Source organism: Neopsephotus bourkii, unplaced genomic scaffold (assembly GCF_033783945.1).
Source record: "Neopsephotus bourkii isolate Nb327-2 ecotype Australia unplaced genomic scaffold, CSIRO-AGI_Nbou_v1 NB_107, whole genome shotgun sequence".
Classification (NCBI taxonomy): domain Eukaryota; kingdom Metazoa; phylum Chordata; class Aves; order Psittaciformes; family Psittacidae; genus Neopsephotus; species Neopsephotus bourkii.
In genome coordinates this window covers 5,136,677-5,153,757 of record NW_026900624.1, presented here as the reverse complement: position 1 = coordinate 5,153,757, position 17,081 = coordinate 5,136,677, and the positions used below count along the sequence as shown (strand labels likewise).

Here is a 17,081-nt window from a genome sequence, read left to right as displayed (position 1 = left end):
TATTTTTAATTGCTGGCTGGCACCCTGCTAACTCGTCCACTCTTTTCCTATCCTTTATGCTCTGAGTGGGAGGGATTTATCACCATTTTCAGATATCAGGCCACTTCTGCTCTTATGTTAGCCTGTGCTCAGCCAGAGGGGAGAGTTCTGCTCACACTCCTGAGCCAACTCCTTATGCACCACCTCTGTGATACGGGCATCCCTTCCTGTGCAAACCGGGCCTGGTTGGCACGGAGCTAGTAAAGCCATGAGATACGAGGTCACGCTTCGCAAGAAAACTGGAGAGAGGGGAGCTTTTTGAAAGTAACTTTGACTCAGAAACTGGCAGGGCATCCACCTGCCCGTGATGAGTGACGGCTTTTCATCACTTGTGGGTTTGGGGTTTGCCTCCTTTTTGTTTCTTAAACTGTCAGTACCTCAACCCACAGTGTTTTTTCCCTCCACTTTTGCCCTTCACTTCTCTCCCTGCAAGGGGAGTGTATAAGCAGCTGGGGGGGGCTTACCTGCCAGCCAGTGGCACCATGACAGACAAGTGCCACTGAAATTGATGCAGAACAGTCTGGAGAGCATCTAAGCCCAAGCACTAGTAAGGGGATGAATGATAAAAAAGTCTTAAATAATTTATTCATGAACAATTATTTGAAATATAAATATTACAGAATAAAGTGGTCTTGAGTACAAAACTAGTATCTCTTTTCTCATATGACAAGGTAAACCATTTTCTTTCCATGTACTTTTCTGCTCTTGAGTCCTAAATGTCGCCGACATCTTCTCTCAGACTGCCCTGTGAAAAAGGTTGGTCTCGCTGGTTTTGGATTTTTACAGATCAGAAGATAAAACATCCTTCTGAGCCTTCGCAATACAAAAGTAACTATTTGTGTTTCATCAGATGGTTCTTCATATATGGGTTGTTTCATATCTAAATAGGCAGACATAATGACACCTTGGAACAGATTGATCAAGACACAAACCATCACCACCACAAAACAGGCTAGGAAAAGGCCACCCAGCAGCCTGTTGGATGAAAATTCGGTATCTCTGAAAGCTGAGACACAGTAAGAGACTATGGTCTGAGCTGAGTGAATAATGCTATTGTAACTCTTTTCATGCTGACCAAACACAAGGTAGCCGAAAGCTGAAAATGCAAAGAAACACAACACTACTATGACGGCCACTGAGGAGATTTCAGGAAGGGCTGCCAAGAGTGATCTTTGTGCCAGGTGCATGTCATAAAAGAACTGAGAATATTTTAGAGTTTTCAAAATTACAAGAAATGCTAAAAAGCCCATTGTATCCCTTAAAAACTGATCTAAAAGAGAAACTGCATGAAAATAAATGAAATCATTTGGGTGAAGTAAGTAAAAGTTCACTATATCTGCTCCCATCTTAAACTTTATGCCCTTTAAAAGAAAAAGAAGGAGGAATGCTAATTTTAAGGGAAAGTTGATTAGATTGGAAATTTTTTTCATATAGTGTTTTTTTTCTTGGCCTATGACATAAAGTTCATCTGCAATGTAAATGATCAGAAAGGCAAAACCAATTGCAGACACAAACATCTGAGCTTTGGTTTGCTGATTAAAAATTGGGAGTGCAAAAGAGTGGACTGACAAACTTGGTTTGATGATCCCCAAATGAGACATTTCAAATATGACTGAGATGGTACAAAAGAGAGCTGCATCTGAGTTAAATGTAGTTAGTTCAATGATCACAGCCCATGTCTTTTCATCAAGCCAGTTGTTCTGTTGTAGAGTGTCCAACCTTGTTGTTGAATTAGATCTTCCTTCTTCAGGGAAGAAGTAAAATGTGTATCCTGCAGGTCGATATGTGTACAAATCTCCATATGAATAATACATCCATGGGGTCTCGTTTGGCTCATACGTGAAACCACTGTAACTGCTGGCATATCTGAAAACAGATTGGTTGGCAACTCTTGTCCAGGTGCCGGCGTAGTCACCTTTCTCTGGGATATCGCTGCCATACTTGTGAAGACAGTGGCTTTTCCTGATCACAGAGTTATTTAGAAACCTGTGAGGATGGAAACATTTTTTCTCAGTCCCTTTAGCCCGCACCTGCCTCATTCGGGGCAAGCCGATGATTTTGGACCAGCTCTCAGGAAGAAAGGTTGGCTGAATGTCATTGTGGATCAAAGGTAAGAACACGTCTTTCACCCACTTATAGATATCTTCTAGCTTGTCTACACTGGAAAGTTGTAGAGAGAATTTGTGATGTATGAACTTGTTGTAGTGGAAACTGCTGGCCTTCTCAGCAGAATAGGCAAAATTTAACAGCAGTGTTAAAAAGACAAGGTGACTGATGAAACCTGTGGTGAAAATAAATGCCTTGACTTTAATTTTTGCTCTTTTACGCATTTTTGCAACATCATCAGCTTCTAAAGGCCTGTAGTGCTTGCTGCCTCTGACTTCAGCCAGTTTCAAGTGCAACTGTCTCATCTCATCGACACTCATTGTTTCTCCAGCCAACATAAACTCACAACACCTGTCCTCAGTTAACCATGGGATGTCTTCACAGTGTTTTGGGCGAATTGTACTCACCGCTGAGAAAAAAATGATTTTTAGAATTGAAAGGAAAAACACGTTCTCAATAAAGGAGGATGCAGATGCTATAAGCCACTCTAGTGAAGTCTGATAGCCATAAGACAAACCATATAATACAATGAAAAATGATGATAGCCCAGTTACAGATATAACTAGTGCCCACGAGACATAGACACACCACCAATGAAAAACGATAGGTGTTCTCTTGTGAAGGAGCATGGAGGTGGTGCCTGGTGGTTTCCTTTCTTCCTGAGAGTTGCCGCCTGCTTCTCCATAGTTCTTACTAAAACTGGAATGTGATGGTGGCCTTCCCTGGCAGGCTTCAGCCACGGGAGGGGAACTTGCAGTTATTGCCTGCTCTTCTGTTCCAATTACATTTGCATCTCTTTCAGGAACAGTGCAATTCCTCCAGTTTGGGGGAGCTCCCTTGCTTCCTGTCCTCTTGGAACGTGGTGGGCTCTGTGAGTTGTTGGCACCAGGAAGGGTCTTGGAGGGACTGATACTCCTTGATTGTTCTGAGAGGTATGATTTTTGCAAGTGTTCCTTCGAATTCTTACAGTTTCCATATAGGAGGTATAAGCTTTCCTTTGGGACTCTCTGAACCACACCATGAGGAGGAAGAGATTCCTTCTGGGAATACTTAAAGAAGGCAATTATCATCATTTCCACAGGTATGGTAAGCAAAGCACATTCAATTCCTAGTGTTACTGATCTCAAATACCTCAGGTGTACTGATGATTCTTCATTCTTCGTAGCATTAAAGAACATGATGTTAACAAGCAGGCTAAATAACAGTATTGCTAAACATGAAGACAACCTTTGGAACCTGCTGTAAGTGCCAGTGAGATAATTAACAAAAATGGAGAGCCACAGATGGCCCTCTATTAGGCTGTTGGTAAATTTAATAAAAAAACAGTCAATTCTGGACAGCAGTTTCTTGTGGCTTGTGACAGAAAATGTCCTTTCTATTAAACCATCGCCCTTGTTGAGTGCAAGCCATTTCCTGCACATAAAGAACCAGGTCTTCCTAGTGGACATGTTCTCAACTTTGGCTCTGCTTAAGAACCAGCTTGGAGATGGGCCCTTGTTATTGTGCCAGACCCTGAGGGAACAAACATCTCCCAGGCCTTCCTTAGCAGTTAACAGAAAGCAGTCCGTGCTTCCTTTTTGGAAAGATGGAAAATGTGGGTGCCATAAACAATGGACGTCGCTCATGCCATTTTGGCAGATGAGCTGAAGAAAGACATTGGCTGTGGTTCCAGCTCCCCAGCGACTGCCTGTGTATAAAGTGATCAAAAAGTTCACTTTGTCAAAGGGGTCATTGTCTGGCAGAACTAGAATCTTGTTTTTGCTGACCCTGTCAGCTTTGTCCTTTCTTACGGCCCAGAGAGACAAAAGAAAGTAGATGGCAAAAATAAACAGCACTGTTAAAAGAGTCACTGGGTTTTTATGGATGTCTTCTATCAGGATTTTCCCCAGATCTACTGTGTTGGGGGGAACTATTATTTTGGCTGCCAGGAACCTGATGTTAATTGTGGATGCATTTAATGCAGTGTGGACTGACAGGCTTCTGTGACGCTGCTTCATATTGCAGACACAGTGTATCTTCTGCCAGTTGGTCATGGAGCCAAGCCTGCACGTGTCTTCTCTCCACAGACTTAGAACCCCCTCCAGAAACAAGCACTGATCACTAAAAACATATATGCTCACCAGTCTCTGGCTTTGATACCTTATGAAATAGGGTGTCATCAAGACAACAGAGATGTTCTGAGTGTTGGTTTCGCTTTCTTGAGCTGCGGCTGTCAGCAGTGACTCTGGGAGACAGATAATGTAGGGAGCCTTGATGTTACAGTCAGCGCTGGCCGTCTCAGTTTTGCTTGCAACTGTTGGCATGTTGTGAGAAGCAGTAAACGAAGCTATGGGATGAGCATCAGTGACGTTGGAGCCTGTAAATACTAGCACCTTGAAAGTAACTTCTAATTTTGTCAGGATCTGGATGTATATGCTCTTGGTGTTTCCGTTGACTTCTAAAGTAAATCCTCCAGTTGTGTAAGCTTCTTTTTTATCAGGTCCCATTGTTAACTGAAAAGGTGAAGATTCCTTATCCTTTCTAGCAATTGTAATTTCTGCTCCTTCAGGCACTATCCCTAGCTGATCCCCATTAGCCTTGGTTTCTGCCATTTTGAACCCAAATACCGTTGTTACAATTTCTGTTGTGTAACCTAACCAGGGGAAGGGATTCTCATCAAACTCAAAAAGGGCAGTGGAAATCACAGCATTATGGGGCAATTCAGAATAATTTCCCTTTTTCAGTGATGGGTAAAAGCAATTCCTGCAGGTGTTTGTTGTAGAAGAAGCATTTACACTGTTCAGGTTTTCGTCTTTCCTCAGAGTGATGTTCCAGTGTTTTGTTTCCATTAAAGTACTTGTTTCTCCAGGGACTTTGCCTTGGAGAACTATGTCCGTTAAATTTTCCATGATGGAGAAGACTTGTTTAACTGCACCTACATTGACATTTCTATGATGCAGAAGAGCAGCTCTCAGGATGTTGGACAAGCACGTTAGTATTCCACTACTCTGAATTTCTGCTTCTTCAGACCAGTGCTTCTTGTTCCTCTGTATCTTCAGCAATCCCGTAACTTCTGTCAGTTTCCTAACAGCAAGGTCTTGTGACCTAAAGTTCAATTCACCAGGGTTGTCTGTGACTTGAGAAAGAGAAGCAACTACTTGATTGATTTCCATTATGCTTTCAACCGAAATATTCACAGCTATTTTAATCAGGCTTTCCCGAAACTGAGCATTAGGGAGCTTGATGGTTGGTGTGGCTTTAATATAGTTTAAGACTGAGGCTGTCAGATAAGCCAAATATCCTGCACTAAAATAATCTCCAGTCTGGAGATAAGATGTCATTGGTGCGCTAAAACCGCTTACTGAGGCCAGCAGTTCATGAAACACAACAGCTACTGGTCGACTGTCAGCTGGATTTTGCACATGGGCATATAAGTTCACTTGGGTAAATGCTCCAAGGGAATCATGGATTTGAACGTAAAGTGTCAAGATGTACTTTCGAGATGGCACTCCAATGGGGAGAAAAGATGGAGGAGTTTTAGGCTGGTAACCAAAGTACATAATTATGCCAAATGTATTTTCCTTCACAGAAGTTATTTTGGTAGTTTTGTCAGAAGCTACTATCACTTTGTATGTCAGAGGTAAATTGCTGCCAGAAAATCCACTGCATTGAACAACAAATTTTGTTAGAAAGGCAGTACCCCAGCGTGGGTTGATGGTACACTTGCCAGACCTAGGAGGAATATTTATCTTAAAAGCGTACTTGTAGATGGAGGACCTGCCATCCCAGGTAGTTACTTTTAACAGAAGTATGTAGGATTGATGTGCAGTCTTTGTAAAAGTCAGAGCATGTATAGATAGGTAAGTCCCATATCTCCCTGTTGAGGTTCTGGAAGACCAGTCAAAGCTAATTTCTGTAGAGTTTTCTGACAAAAGGGACCAGTAGTAGACTGGCTGGTTGTGTGTTCTACAGTTCAGGCATTTTCCAGACAAGGTAAATCTCTCTGTTGGAATGAGACTGCTCCCACAGTTTTCGAGGCATGTCACGTCCAGAAGGAGTTGGGAGCCAGGCTGCACATTTACAGTTTGGTCAGCGTAACTCATCCTTGTATCCTTTTGAATCACTAGACGGAAGTAGTACATGGTGTTTCCAGGGAGGGATTCTGGTGTCATTGCTTGAACTGGACCTGAGGATCTTAACCATTTCAAATCACTCTGGGCTGGATGGCATTTTTTTCCTGGGCTGATTTTCATGTTTTTGTAGTCTGATGCCTCTTTAGTACAGTACCAAGTAAATGTGATTCCCACTAGTCCTTCCTTTGTGTATGAATCAGGATCATAGGATGCAGAGCCATTGAGAACCCAGTTGTCATAAAAACCCACTGTGCGGAATCTGCCTCCTGCAATATTTGCCACTAGACTGCTTCTCTCAATCAGAACGTAAATCCCATCTGAATCCTTGACAACTTCTTTGGTAGCAGCAACGATTATCTCAAAAGTGAAATTAAACAAATACAGCCCATAATCTAAAGCAAATCCAGGAACTGTTAAGAGTATCTTTTCTATACCATCTAATGAAGAAATGTTCATTGGGTTTGTCCAGTCTGGAATAGTGGTTATGTCCTGAAGAGGATAGACTCGCCATAAGGGTTTAATAATTCTGACAACTCTGCAGTCTGCTATCACTTTGGCAGAGAGGATGAAAGTTGATGCCCTTTTCTGATGCAAGATAGAGGTATGAAGAGTAGGTCTCTGTATATACACGCTGTGTATTTGACACGTTTTTTCCTGGCAAGACACCGGTGCTTCTATGGTTTTTTCAGCATAGTTGTTGACTCTGGCTCTTAAAAGAGCCGGTGTAAGTGCACTTCTGGTACAGTTCACTTTTGCCACAAACCCTGTATATTTCTCTGCGTCAAATGGTAAAGCAGAGCGACGGACAAAACGTGTGGCGTTTCTTACCTGATCATTGTATGTGTACGTGCTATTCTGGAGAAGGTGGTCTTTTTGTGTTCCAAAAATCTGCAGGTGGAAGGTCCACTCACACTGTAGCATTGGATGTTGTGCAGGGATAAACCACACTAAATAAGTAAAGCTCTGCAGAAAAGGATGGCTGCTGCTGAAAACATGGACTTCAAGGTCTCTTTCTGCCAGGGACCTAAACAAAGCCCTCTTCTGATTTACATAAAGGTATATATTGAACTTGTAAAAATAGAAGGCCACAAACTCTATGGAGAATAAGTAGGAGAGGCCCTTGTATTGGTAGAACACAGTGTGTGTGTTAGGGCCATTTGTATAAATAGGGCTGTGGTTATCTTTGGTTGTGTAAAACATTCCATGGTTGTACCTGAAAATGTATGTGCTACTGTTGGTCTTCCCTGGCTGAAGGTTGACATGGGTGGGTGTTTCTTTGCCTGCAGTTAGCCTGAGAGTACCATTGAGTAGATGTATTTCTCCTGTCAATTCTTCAAACCTCTTTCCATCAACAGGAAAGTAAATACTGGCCACCACCACCTCACCCAGGCTCTGAGGTGTGGGAACAGCACAGAAGTTGCTCTGCAAAGTAAAGGCACTGTAGGAACGGACCCAACCTCCTACAGCCTGTGTGTCCACCAGTCTGTAGGCCAGTGCCTGCAGGGTAAGAGGCTGAAGCCTCCAGGAGAGGCTGAGTGGCTGTTGAGAAACACTAAGGAGTTTGGAGCTGATGCTGAGGACATGCAATAGGTCAGGCTCTACCTTGAGAGAGACACTGATGCTTATCTGAGGCATCTGCTCAATGCTGACTGAAGCAACATGGAGCCCGGGATGCCCGTAGCGCACAGTCAAGCGGTAGCTGTAGTAGGTGGCACAGGTCTGCTGCAACTCAGCTGTTGGGTAGATATCAAGTGGTAGCGTCTCTTGGTGCTCACTGCTGGGAAGGAGAAGGGTAGAGGGGCTGCCTCCCTGGCTGCTGAAGCGGTACTGCCAGCCGACACTCTTGAGACGCGCACACCAGCTCAGCTCTACTGGCTGCCACACAAGGATTGGGTGTGTCTGTGGCCAAAGCACAAAGAGCCGCATATCCTGGGCAGCCATCTGGATGCTCACGTTGTGATGGAAGCACTTGGGTGCAGCACATGAAGCAGATGAGCACTGCACCGTGAGAAGGCTGAAGCCCATGGGTGAAGGCTCACTTCCCGGTAGGACACCTGTTTGCAGCGTAACCTGGCCCGACCAGCGCGAGGTGTTCTTCACCCAGGCCGAGTTCAGGTACCAGGAGCAGTGGGGTGGGGATTGTGGCCACCCCCCTTTTCTCTCTACCTTGGGCCGTGCTCCCAGGGCGGGCTTGTAACGCAGGTTCATGGTGCTGCTCCACAGGCATGAGACCTGGTGTTCGTTGTCCTGCCGTTGAAAAACTTGCCAGTGACTGCCCCAGCAGCTGACCAGCAGGGGCGGTGGCTGGAAGCAGGGAGAGGAGAACCCCGAGCCCTGGGGTCTGCAGCAGAGCAGCAGGAGGAGCAGGTGGAGCGCTGCCATTGCGTGTGAGCCGCAGGACACGGAGCGAGGCACACGGTCACTGGAAAGCGTTGTGGACGTTGACAGTTAGGTGCCTGGTCCCGCGCCCGGCCCGGCCCCGCCTCCGCTTCCTCCTCGGAGGCGCGAGGCGCGGAGCTGCCGGGCGCTGGCTGCGGGGTTCGTAGCGCTGCTGAGGGACTGCAAGGTGAGGGCAGGTCTCAGGGGAGCGGGACGGGAGCCGCCCGCCCGACAGCGCCCTGCTGTCAGTGGACTGTGGCCTCTGTTCGTGCCGGGCGGCCAGGGGAGGCGCGGTGCGCGCTTGTGGCGGGTGGTGTCCTTACGGGTGGGCTTTGGAGGGGTCCCGGCCGGCCCGAGAGCCTGGCGGGGAGGAGGGGGAATGGCGGGAGAGCAGCGAAGGCGGCCTAGGCTGGCGGGAGGGTGCGGAGAGCTCCCCCGGCGCGGAGAGGCCTCTGCTGAAGAGAGCCCGTCAGCCTCAACCGCGGAGCCTGCCACTCGGGGCGCATTCGTGTAATCAGCCGGGTTTGAAAAGACCTTTAACGTCATCAGGTCCAACCATTACCCCAGCACTGCCAAGGCCACCAGTAAACCATGTCAGTGACGGCTTCATCTACATGGATTGTGAACACTTTAGGGACGGTGATTCCACCACTGCCCTGGGCAGCCTGTTCCAGTGCCTGAGCACCCATCTGGTGAAGAAGTGTTTCCTAATAGCGAGTCTGAACCTGCCCTTGTTCTACTTGAGGCCTCTTGTTCTGTCACTGAGGAGAAGAGAGCGACCCCCTCCTCACTACAGCCTCCTTTCAGGCAGTTGCAGAGAGCAATAAGGTCCCCTCTGAACCTTCTCCAGACTAAACATCCCCAGTTCCCTCAGCTGTTCCCCATCAGGCTCATGCTCCAGACCCTTCACCATCTCTGTGGTCCTTTCCTGGACCCGCTCCAGCACCTCAATGTCTCTCTTGTAGTGCGGGGTCCAGTACTCAGCATGCAACCTCACCAGTGCCCAGTACAGGGGAATGCTCACTGCCCTGGCCCTCCAGTGCTGATACAGGCCAGGATGCCATTGGCCTTCTTGGCTGCCTGGGCACAAGCTGGCTCATGTTCAGCTTCATCAATCAGCACCCCCAGGTCCTCTTCCAGTGAGCAGCTTTCCAGCCACTCTTGCCAAGCCTGTAGTGTTGCATACAGTTGTTGTGGCCCAGCTGCAGGACCCAGCTTTTAGATCATCCCCCTGTGCTTGGAACTGGTGAGGCACTGGTGATACAAAGAGAGGAAATGGCCTGAAGCTGCACCAGGGGAGGTTTAGACTGGATATTAGGAAAAATTTCTTCACCAAAAGGGTTGTCAGACATTTTAGCAGGCTACTCAGGGAAGTGATTGAGTCCCTCCAGGTATTTAAAAGACTTGTAGATGTGGCATTCAGTGACATGGTTTATTGGTGGATTTGAGTTAAAGGCTGGACTTGATGCTCTTACAGACTTTTTCCAACTTAAAATGATTTTATGATTCTGTGATTTTAAATCATCTGCTGTTTTTCACCAATTCAGTGTCATCACTGAATACTGAATAACCAGCAGTGACATGGCATAGCACTTCAAAGAATTAATGAAATGCCTCATGTTTTCAGGTCAAGTTATGCCTAAATAAATAATGCTCTGCTTGTCTAAGTACCTTACATCACAAAATGTCAAGCCACTTTGCATGGAGTGATTGATACCAACCAGAAATTGGTTTCGTGTCACATGGGCCTTAACCCAGCATTTTTAACCATAGACCTTACAATGTTTATACTGTAATCTTTCAGCTTTTTAATAGGAGTCCAAAGGTGGAATTGGTTATTTTCTGATCATCTGACCTGTAGGCCTCCACGTGAAAGACATGTAAATAGTTTTGTACTGTAACATATTTTTTATTACTTCCCCAAATTATTTTCATCTTTAGACCAAACAGTATGATCTGGAAATCAGATCAATACTGCACAGAAATACGAGTTGACAACACCCCAATATTTCTAGTGTTTCAGAAATGAAATTGAGCTTCAGAAATCTTACAGAAGCCAAGATAAAAGCAGTTCTGGGGTATGCACTTATAAGGCTTTTTCATTTTATTAGATTTTCCCATTCCAGAATACAATCAGATACGTATTACAGGAGTAAAGTTACTATGAGAGGGCACCTAGTGGTATTTTGCAGAAAGGCAGAGATATGCGTTAGATTTTCTGAAAGCACTCAATTCTTTATCTCATGTTATCTGTTATTTCCTTCTTACGTCTAGGTAATGATATGGAGTACCAGATATTCCTTGAGCATACTAAAGAAAGTATCAGACACCTCATCAATTAAGCAAAAGAAAGCACAATCCCAGTTTATTTATATAATTCCTACAGAATATTGTATAATTCTGTCCACGGCTTTAGGGATGAAGCATTATTCCATGACAAAAGGGCTTAGTGTGTGAGGCCACTGAGCACTGGCAAGCAAGACCGAGCTCAGCCATGAGAAAGCCACACAGAGCAAAGGCAAGGCAGTCTAACCCTCTGTGAGCTACTGTGTGCACTTTGTAGCTCCAGATTTGGAAGAGCAACAGCAATGAAGCTGAAGGCAATATGCTGCAGTGCCATATTTAGACAAGGAGGTCTTTGTCCATGATGGAGCCATCATCTACTTCTTGTAACTAGGTAAGCTAGATGAGCATCTCAGAGAATCAAATAAAGAAAGCCAACAGCAAGGTGCAATAGCACAAGCAAATACATGATAGTCCAATAAGCATACTGGCATCAAATCCATAAGGTCTAGCAGACCATGCAAGGTTGCAAGCCTCTTTCCAGCTATTTGTAATATTTTTAATGCCATTACAAAACCAGATACAAACAAACCCAGATACTAGCACAAAGGACACTTAAAATGAGTAGCACAAAGATAAGATATAGCAGATATATTGCTTGAAGCTTGCCAAGCAAGAAAAATCTGGTGGAACTACTAAGGAGCAAGTCAGTAGGAACATTGTTCAGGGGCTAACTGCTTTTGCACGTTTGAAGTGCACCTTGCACCTTGCTCTTGCACCTTGGAAGGCAGACACAGGGACTGTGAGAATGAAAACCCTAGGCCCGCTGTAGGAGAGGATCTGGTTAGAGACCATCTTAAGAACCTGAATGTGCACAAGTCCATGGGACCTGATGAAATCCATCCATGGGTCCTGAAGGAGCTGGCAAATGAAGTTGCTCAGCCACTGTCTATCATATTTGAAAAATCATGGCAGTCAGGTGAAGTTCCTGACAACTGGAAAAAGGGAAATACAACCCCCATTTTCAAGAAGGGGAAAATGGATTACCTGGGGAATTACAAACCAGTCAATCTCACCTCTGTGCCTGGCAAAATCTTGGAGCAGATTCTCCTGGAATGCATGCTAAGGCACATGAAAAACAACAAGGTGCTTGGTGACAGCCAGCATGGATTCACTAAGGGGAAATCCTACCTGACCAATTTGGTGGCCTTCTATGATGGGGCTATGGAACTGATGGACAGCGGTAGAGCAATTGATATCATTTAGCTGGACTAGTGCAAAGTGTTCGACACTGTCCCACACGACATCCTTGTCTCTAAATTGGAGAGACATCAATTTGATAGGTGAACCACTGGGTGGATAGAGAACTGGCTGGATGGCCGCACACAAACAGTTGTGGTCAATGGCTCAATGTCCAGCTGGAGACCAGTAAAAAGTGGTGTCCCTCAGGGATTGGTGTTGGGACCGGACCAGTCTTGTTCAACATCTTTGTCACTGACAGGGACAGTGGGATTGAGTGCGCCCTCAGTAAGTTTGCCGATGACACCAAGCTGCGTGGTTTGGTTAATACACTGGAGGGAAAGAATGCCATCCAGAGGGACCTTGACACACCTGTGAGGTGGGCTGATGCCAACCTTATGAAGTTTAACCAAGACAAGTGCAAGGTCTTACACCTGGGTTGGAGCAATCCCAGGCACAGCTAGAGGTCAGGCAGAGAAGAGATTCAGAGCAGCCCTGTGGAGAATGACTTGGGGGTGTTGGTTGATGAGAAAATGAACATGAGCCAGCTTCAGTGTGCGCTCGCAGCCCAGAAAGCCAACCGTATCCTGGGCTGCATCAAAAGGAGTGTGACCAGCAGGTCGAAGAAGGTGATCCTGCCCCTCTACTCTGCTCTCGTGAGACCTCACTTGGAGTATTGAGTGCAGTTCTGGTGTCTTCAACATAAAAAGGACATGGAACTGTTGGAACAAGTCCAGAGGAGGGCCATGAGGATGATCAGGGGGCTCGCGCACCTCTCGTATGAGGACAGGTGGAGAAAGTTGGGGCTGTTGAGCCTGGAGAAGAGAAGGCTGCGTGGAGACCTCATAGCAGCCTTCCAGTATCTGAAGGGGGGCTATAGGGATGCTGGGGAGGGACTATTCATTAGGGACTGTAGTGACAGGACAAGGGGTAATGGGTTAAACCTTAAATGGGAAGTTTAGATTAGATATAAGGAAGAAGTTCTTTACTGTGAGGGTGGTGAGGCACTGGCATGGGTTGCCCAAAGAAGTTGTGAATGGTCCATCCCTGGCGATGTTCAAGGCCAGGTTGGACAGACCCTTGGGTGGCATGGTTTAGTGTGAGGTGTCCCTGATCTTAAGGTCCTTTCCAACCCCTACTATTCTATGATTCTAAGTACTTCTAGTAGCAAACATAGAAATAAGTATTAAAGAAACTGAGATCTATATCAGAAATATGGACTTCTACTACAATTTCTTATACAAAAGTGTACAAGTATTTAACATGTTCTTTACTCTGATTTCCTGGTTCTCATTTCTGTGTCTCATTTGGTAATATTAATTTCTTACATGTGCAAATGTTTTGTCTTCTTGCAGTTCGATAGCAGTCTCCTCTTTCAGATATTTTGTTCCAGTCATTTCTTTCCGATGTAGTCCTTGCCATAAAGTGTCTTGGCATGAGTTGGGAGTTTCAGCATTTCAGTAAAAGGTTTCAAGGTGTGGAAACCGTTAGTAAAAACCACTAGAAGCAAGTTTAAACACCAAGTATCTGGTAAATATTAGCAATTGCTAGGCTCCATACCCCAATAAAGTTCCAGAAAAATAATTTTTCCATTATCTACAATACAGGTATTCACCTATTCCTAACCATTAGCCCCTTTCTTAGAAGCACAGGCTCTATAATCTTGGCAAGCTTAGAAAAAAGTTTTTTTTCTCAAGCTGCAGAAAAGCATCCCATGCAAGATAAGAAAAGTAAAGAGCAAAGTGGATTTGAGACGGAGACGGGGGTAATGACTTGAGAAAAAAATACCAACATGTAAAGTGCCATATCTCAAGATAAAATACTGTAAAGCCAGAAGGCCACTCGAGAAGAATAAGGACGATCCTGTTTAAATAGCGCAGGCCAGCAGGTTCCCGCTGGATTGTCAGCTGCCTGGCCAGCAGGTTAAAGAAATGCCTGTATGGGAGTGCTAGGCATACAAGTGCTTAGCCTATTATCACATTAGTTCTAGCAATCTGCTATGAGTATTAGGTAGAAATGATTGATGTGTACCTAAAAGTATAATCCTGCTTGCAGGGACTCTGAACATACTAAAAGATGATCAAATAAAAGCAAGCAGAGAAGGTTACAGCAGGGTTGTGCTACAGGGAAAACATCATTTTCGTTCTTTTCTGTGGTTAAAAATAAACTTGATGAATAAAGGACTGAGAAAATTAAAGCTTTTATCCTGGTTTAATAGCTTCCAGTTTGGTGGCTTTGATTATGAAGTAGCTTTCTCAAGAAGATTTATGTGATTTCTTTGGCTCTGAAGTTGTTTATTCCCAGCATTTGCCCAATCTAATTTTTTAGTAAGAAGAAACAGGGAAAGGAAGATGTTCAAGTAGATCACTATCCTTTTGTTACTGGGGGGGGGGGGGAAGTCTAAATTCTTGAAAAGGTGTGTGTGATTTAAGGGACACCTTAAATCAGCACTGCTCATCATTTACTTTTCTTTAATGGAACAGTGGCATTGCTAGCTTAAATCACATTCTACACATCCCAGTAGTCAAATCCTTGGGCTGCTTGAAGAACTTAACTAAATAAAACCCTTCAATAGTAAATGATAGGTATCTAAGCAGTCAAATTTTCAAGCAGCTGAAGTTGCTCTGATGAGCTTCTTCCATTCATTGTTTTCACTGTGGTAAAATATCCAGTCCTCTTGCAGATCACAGTAAAGACAGCTGAACCAAGGTCGCCACAGTTTAACAAAAATAACCCTTAAGTTACTGATTATGCAGGACTGCGGAAATAGTTTGTAAGGAACAAACATTGAGATGAAAGGTTTTTCAGTCTTGCATTTTTCAGAATTCTCTATGCCTCCCAGCTGTTTTGGTTATTCTTTTTCAAAACGCTCTGGTTTTGAGTTGGCAAAAATAAAAATAAGGTGACCAGAATAAGAGGAAGAAACTATATCAAACCAACTTTGCAACTAAGAAAAGAGCAGAAGGCGCAAGTATGAGTGGTAACTTGGACAGCTGGACTAAGATGTTAAAGAGATGACTGGTTGGTTTTGTTTTGCCTTTTTAATTACCACTCAGCAGCAACACAGTGAAAGAATATATATGTAAACACATTACAATCCTACACACTGCATCACAGACACAACCGTCTTGAGTTCAATGGGGTGGGTAATAGCTACCCTTACCAATATTTCTTTCCAACATGCTACCCATTTTCTTGTTTTTCTTACTCTGGTAGCAGTGCTTTGTATCACATCAACAAATCATTATTTTTCCTTCAGAAAACATCATTGATAACGTACAATGATAGCTCTTTCCAAACCAGCTACTGCACTACCAGAGAGAGAACACTGACTTTCAGAAATTGCAGATAAGTATAGAACACAAAGAAACAAATCAATAAGCCTGCACTTATTTCACTGTTAACGAGGTTAAAATTAAAGACAAGGAAAAAGTATATTTGAAAGTTTAAAGAAGATGTCATTGTTTGCAGCTCTTGTGAGTTAGAAGTCCTTATGTAATGAATTCTGGACATCAGAGGCAATTTCAGCAATACAAGCTTTTTGTAAGATTACTTTTCTACTTCTGAATCAAGTCTGGGAAAAAGATCATAGCAGAGATGAATGTATATACAAATTTTGGGAGGAGAGGCAGTATTTGAGCTGAATTATTCCATCATATCCAAGATAATGCAGGGAGAGAGGACACCAAAATACCCAGGTCCCTGTTTGTGTGGGAAGTAGGAAAGGTAAAAGCTTAAGACCTTCAGTAAAACAAGGTGTGTTACTGATTTTTGCTGCAATAATAGCCACAGACCTCAACAATGGGTTAAGGCTTTACTCTGTGAGGCACTGGACAAAGCAAAGAGTGCATTATGATGTTGACAGTTGAGTAGCTCCCCCACCCCCCACCCCCCCCAGCCCGAGTGCATTATGATGTTGACTGTTGGGTAGTTCCCGTTTGGAACCAGAACCTGCTCTTCACCCTCCTCCCTAGCACAGCTGGTACCAAAGGTGCTTCATGGCAGAAACAGCAGATAACCTGGGGGTATACACAATGCCCCAGGAACAAGTATCTGGGGGCCAGTAACCTCCATGAAGCACATCTGTTGGCAGCACCAAGGCCCACCTCGGTGACGCGGGGGCTCAGGACCTGTGCGGTTAGAGACCCTTGCCCACAGAGACCCGTACTCACGGAACACGCGTGGTGAAATGAAATTTACACTATGTTTTTAACAGATGAGAGAATGTAGGAGGCAATGAATGTAGACTGCTGACCAATCACTGCAAAAATGGGGGTTTACTGTCTTGCAACCTATGCGTATAAACGTAAGGAGGAAGCCGGCATTGCATCGGGTGTACTTGCTTTGTGGAAATGCACCACTGAGCACCCTGCGCAGAATAAAGTGTCTCCTCTCTAAACAGACTTGGAGTGTGCCTAAAGAGCTCCCTTCCAAACAGTAGCATTCCCAGCTGACTTGGACAATCTGCCCTTCCTTACGGGGGTTTCAGGGTGACCCGTGTGCAGGTGCAGTTTTACAAGACAGAAGTCTTGTAAAGACCCCCAGGCTTTGGAACAGGATTTTATGGTCCACAGTTGATGCCTTCCAAAGGGGCATCCTAACAAAGTCATCTGCATATAAATGCAATGTAGTATTGTGAAGCTCTGTTTTTTAATTGCCGGGTGGCACCCTGCTCATTTTCCGGTCTTTTCCTATCCCTTATGCTCTGAGTGGGAGGGATTTATCACCATTTTCAGATGTCAGGCCACTTCTGCTCTTATGTTAGTCTGTGCTCAGCCGGAGGGGGGTCTATTTCGGCGGCTACAAACTACACGAAACACATCCGCCAGCAGCACCCCGCCCCCAAGACACGGGTACTCGGGATAGGCCGCTGCCAGCGAGCCGAGCGCGTCCTGCCCTCCCCGCTGCCGCGCCGGGCCCAGC

General features: G+C 44.9%; 1 protein-coding gene across 1 annotated transcript; it reads right to left on the bottom strand.

Moving 5' to 3' along the window:
- Positions 1-619: 619 nt before the first annotated feature.
- PKDREJ (polycystin family receptor for egg jelly) lies at positions 620-8,819 on the bottom strand. The gene has a single exon (XM_061358394.1). It carries the CDS (start codon positions 8,637-8,639, stop codon positions 699-701), a length of 7,941 nt encoding a protein of 2,646 aa, XP_061214378.1. The 5' UTR covers positions 8,640-8,819; the 3' UTR covers positions 620-698.
- Positions 8,820-17,081: the final 8,262 nt, after the last annotated feature.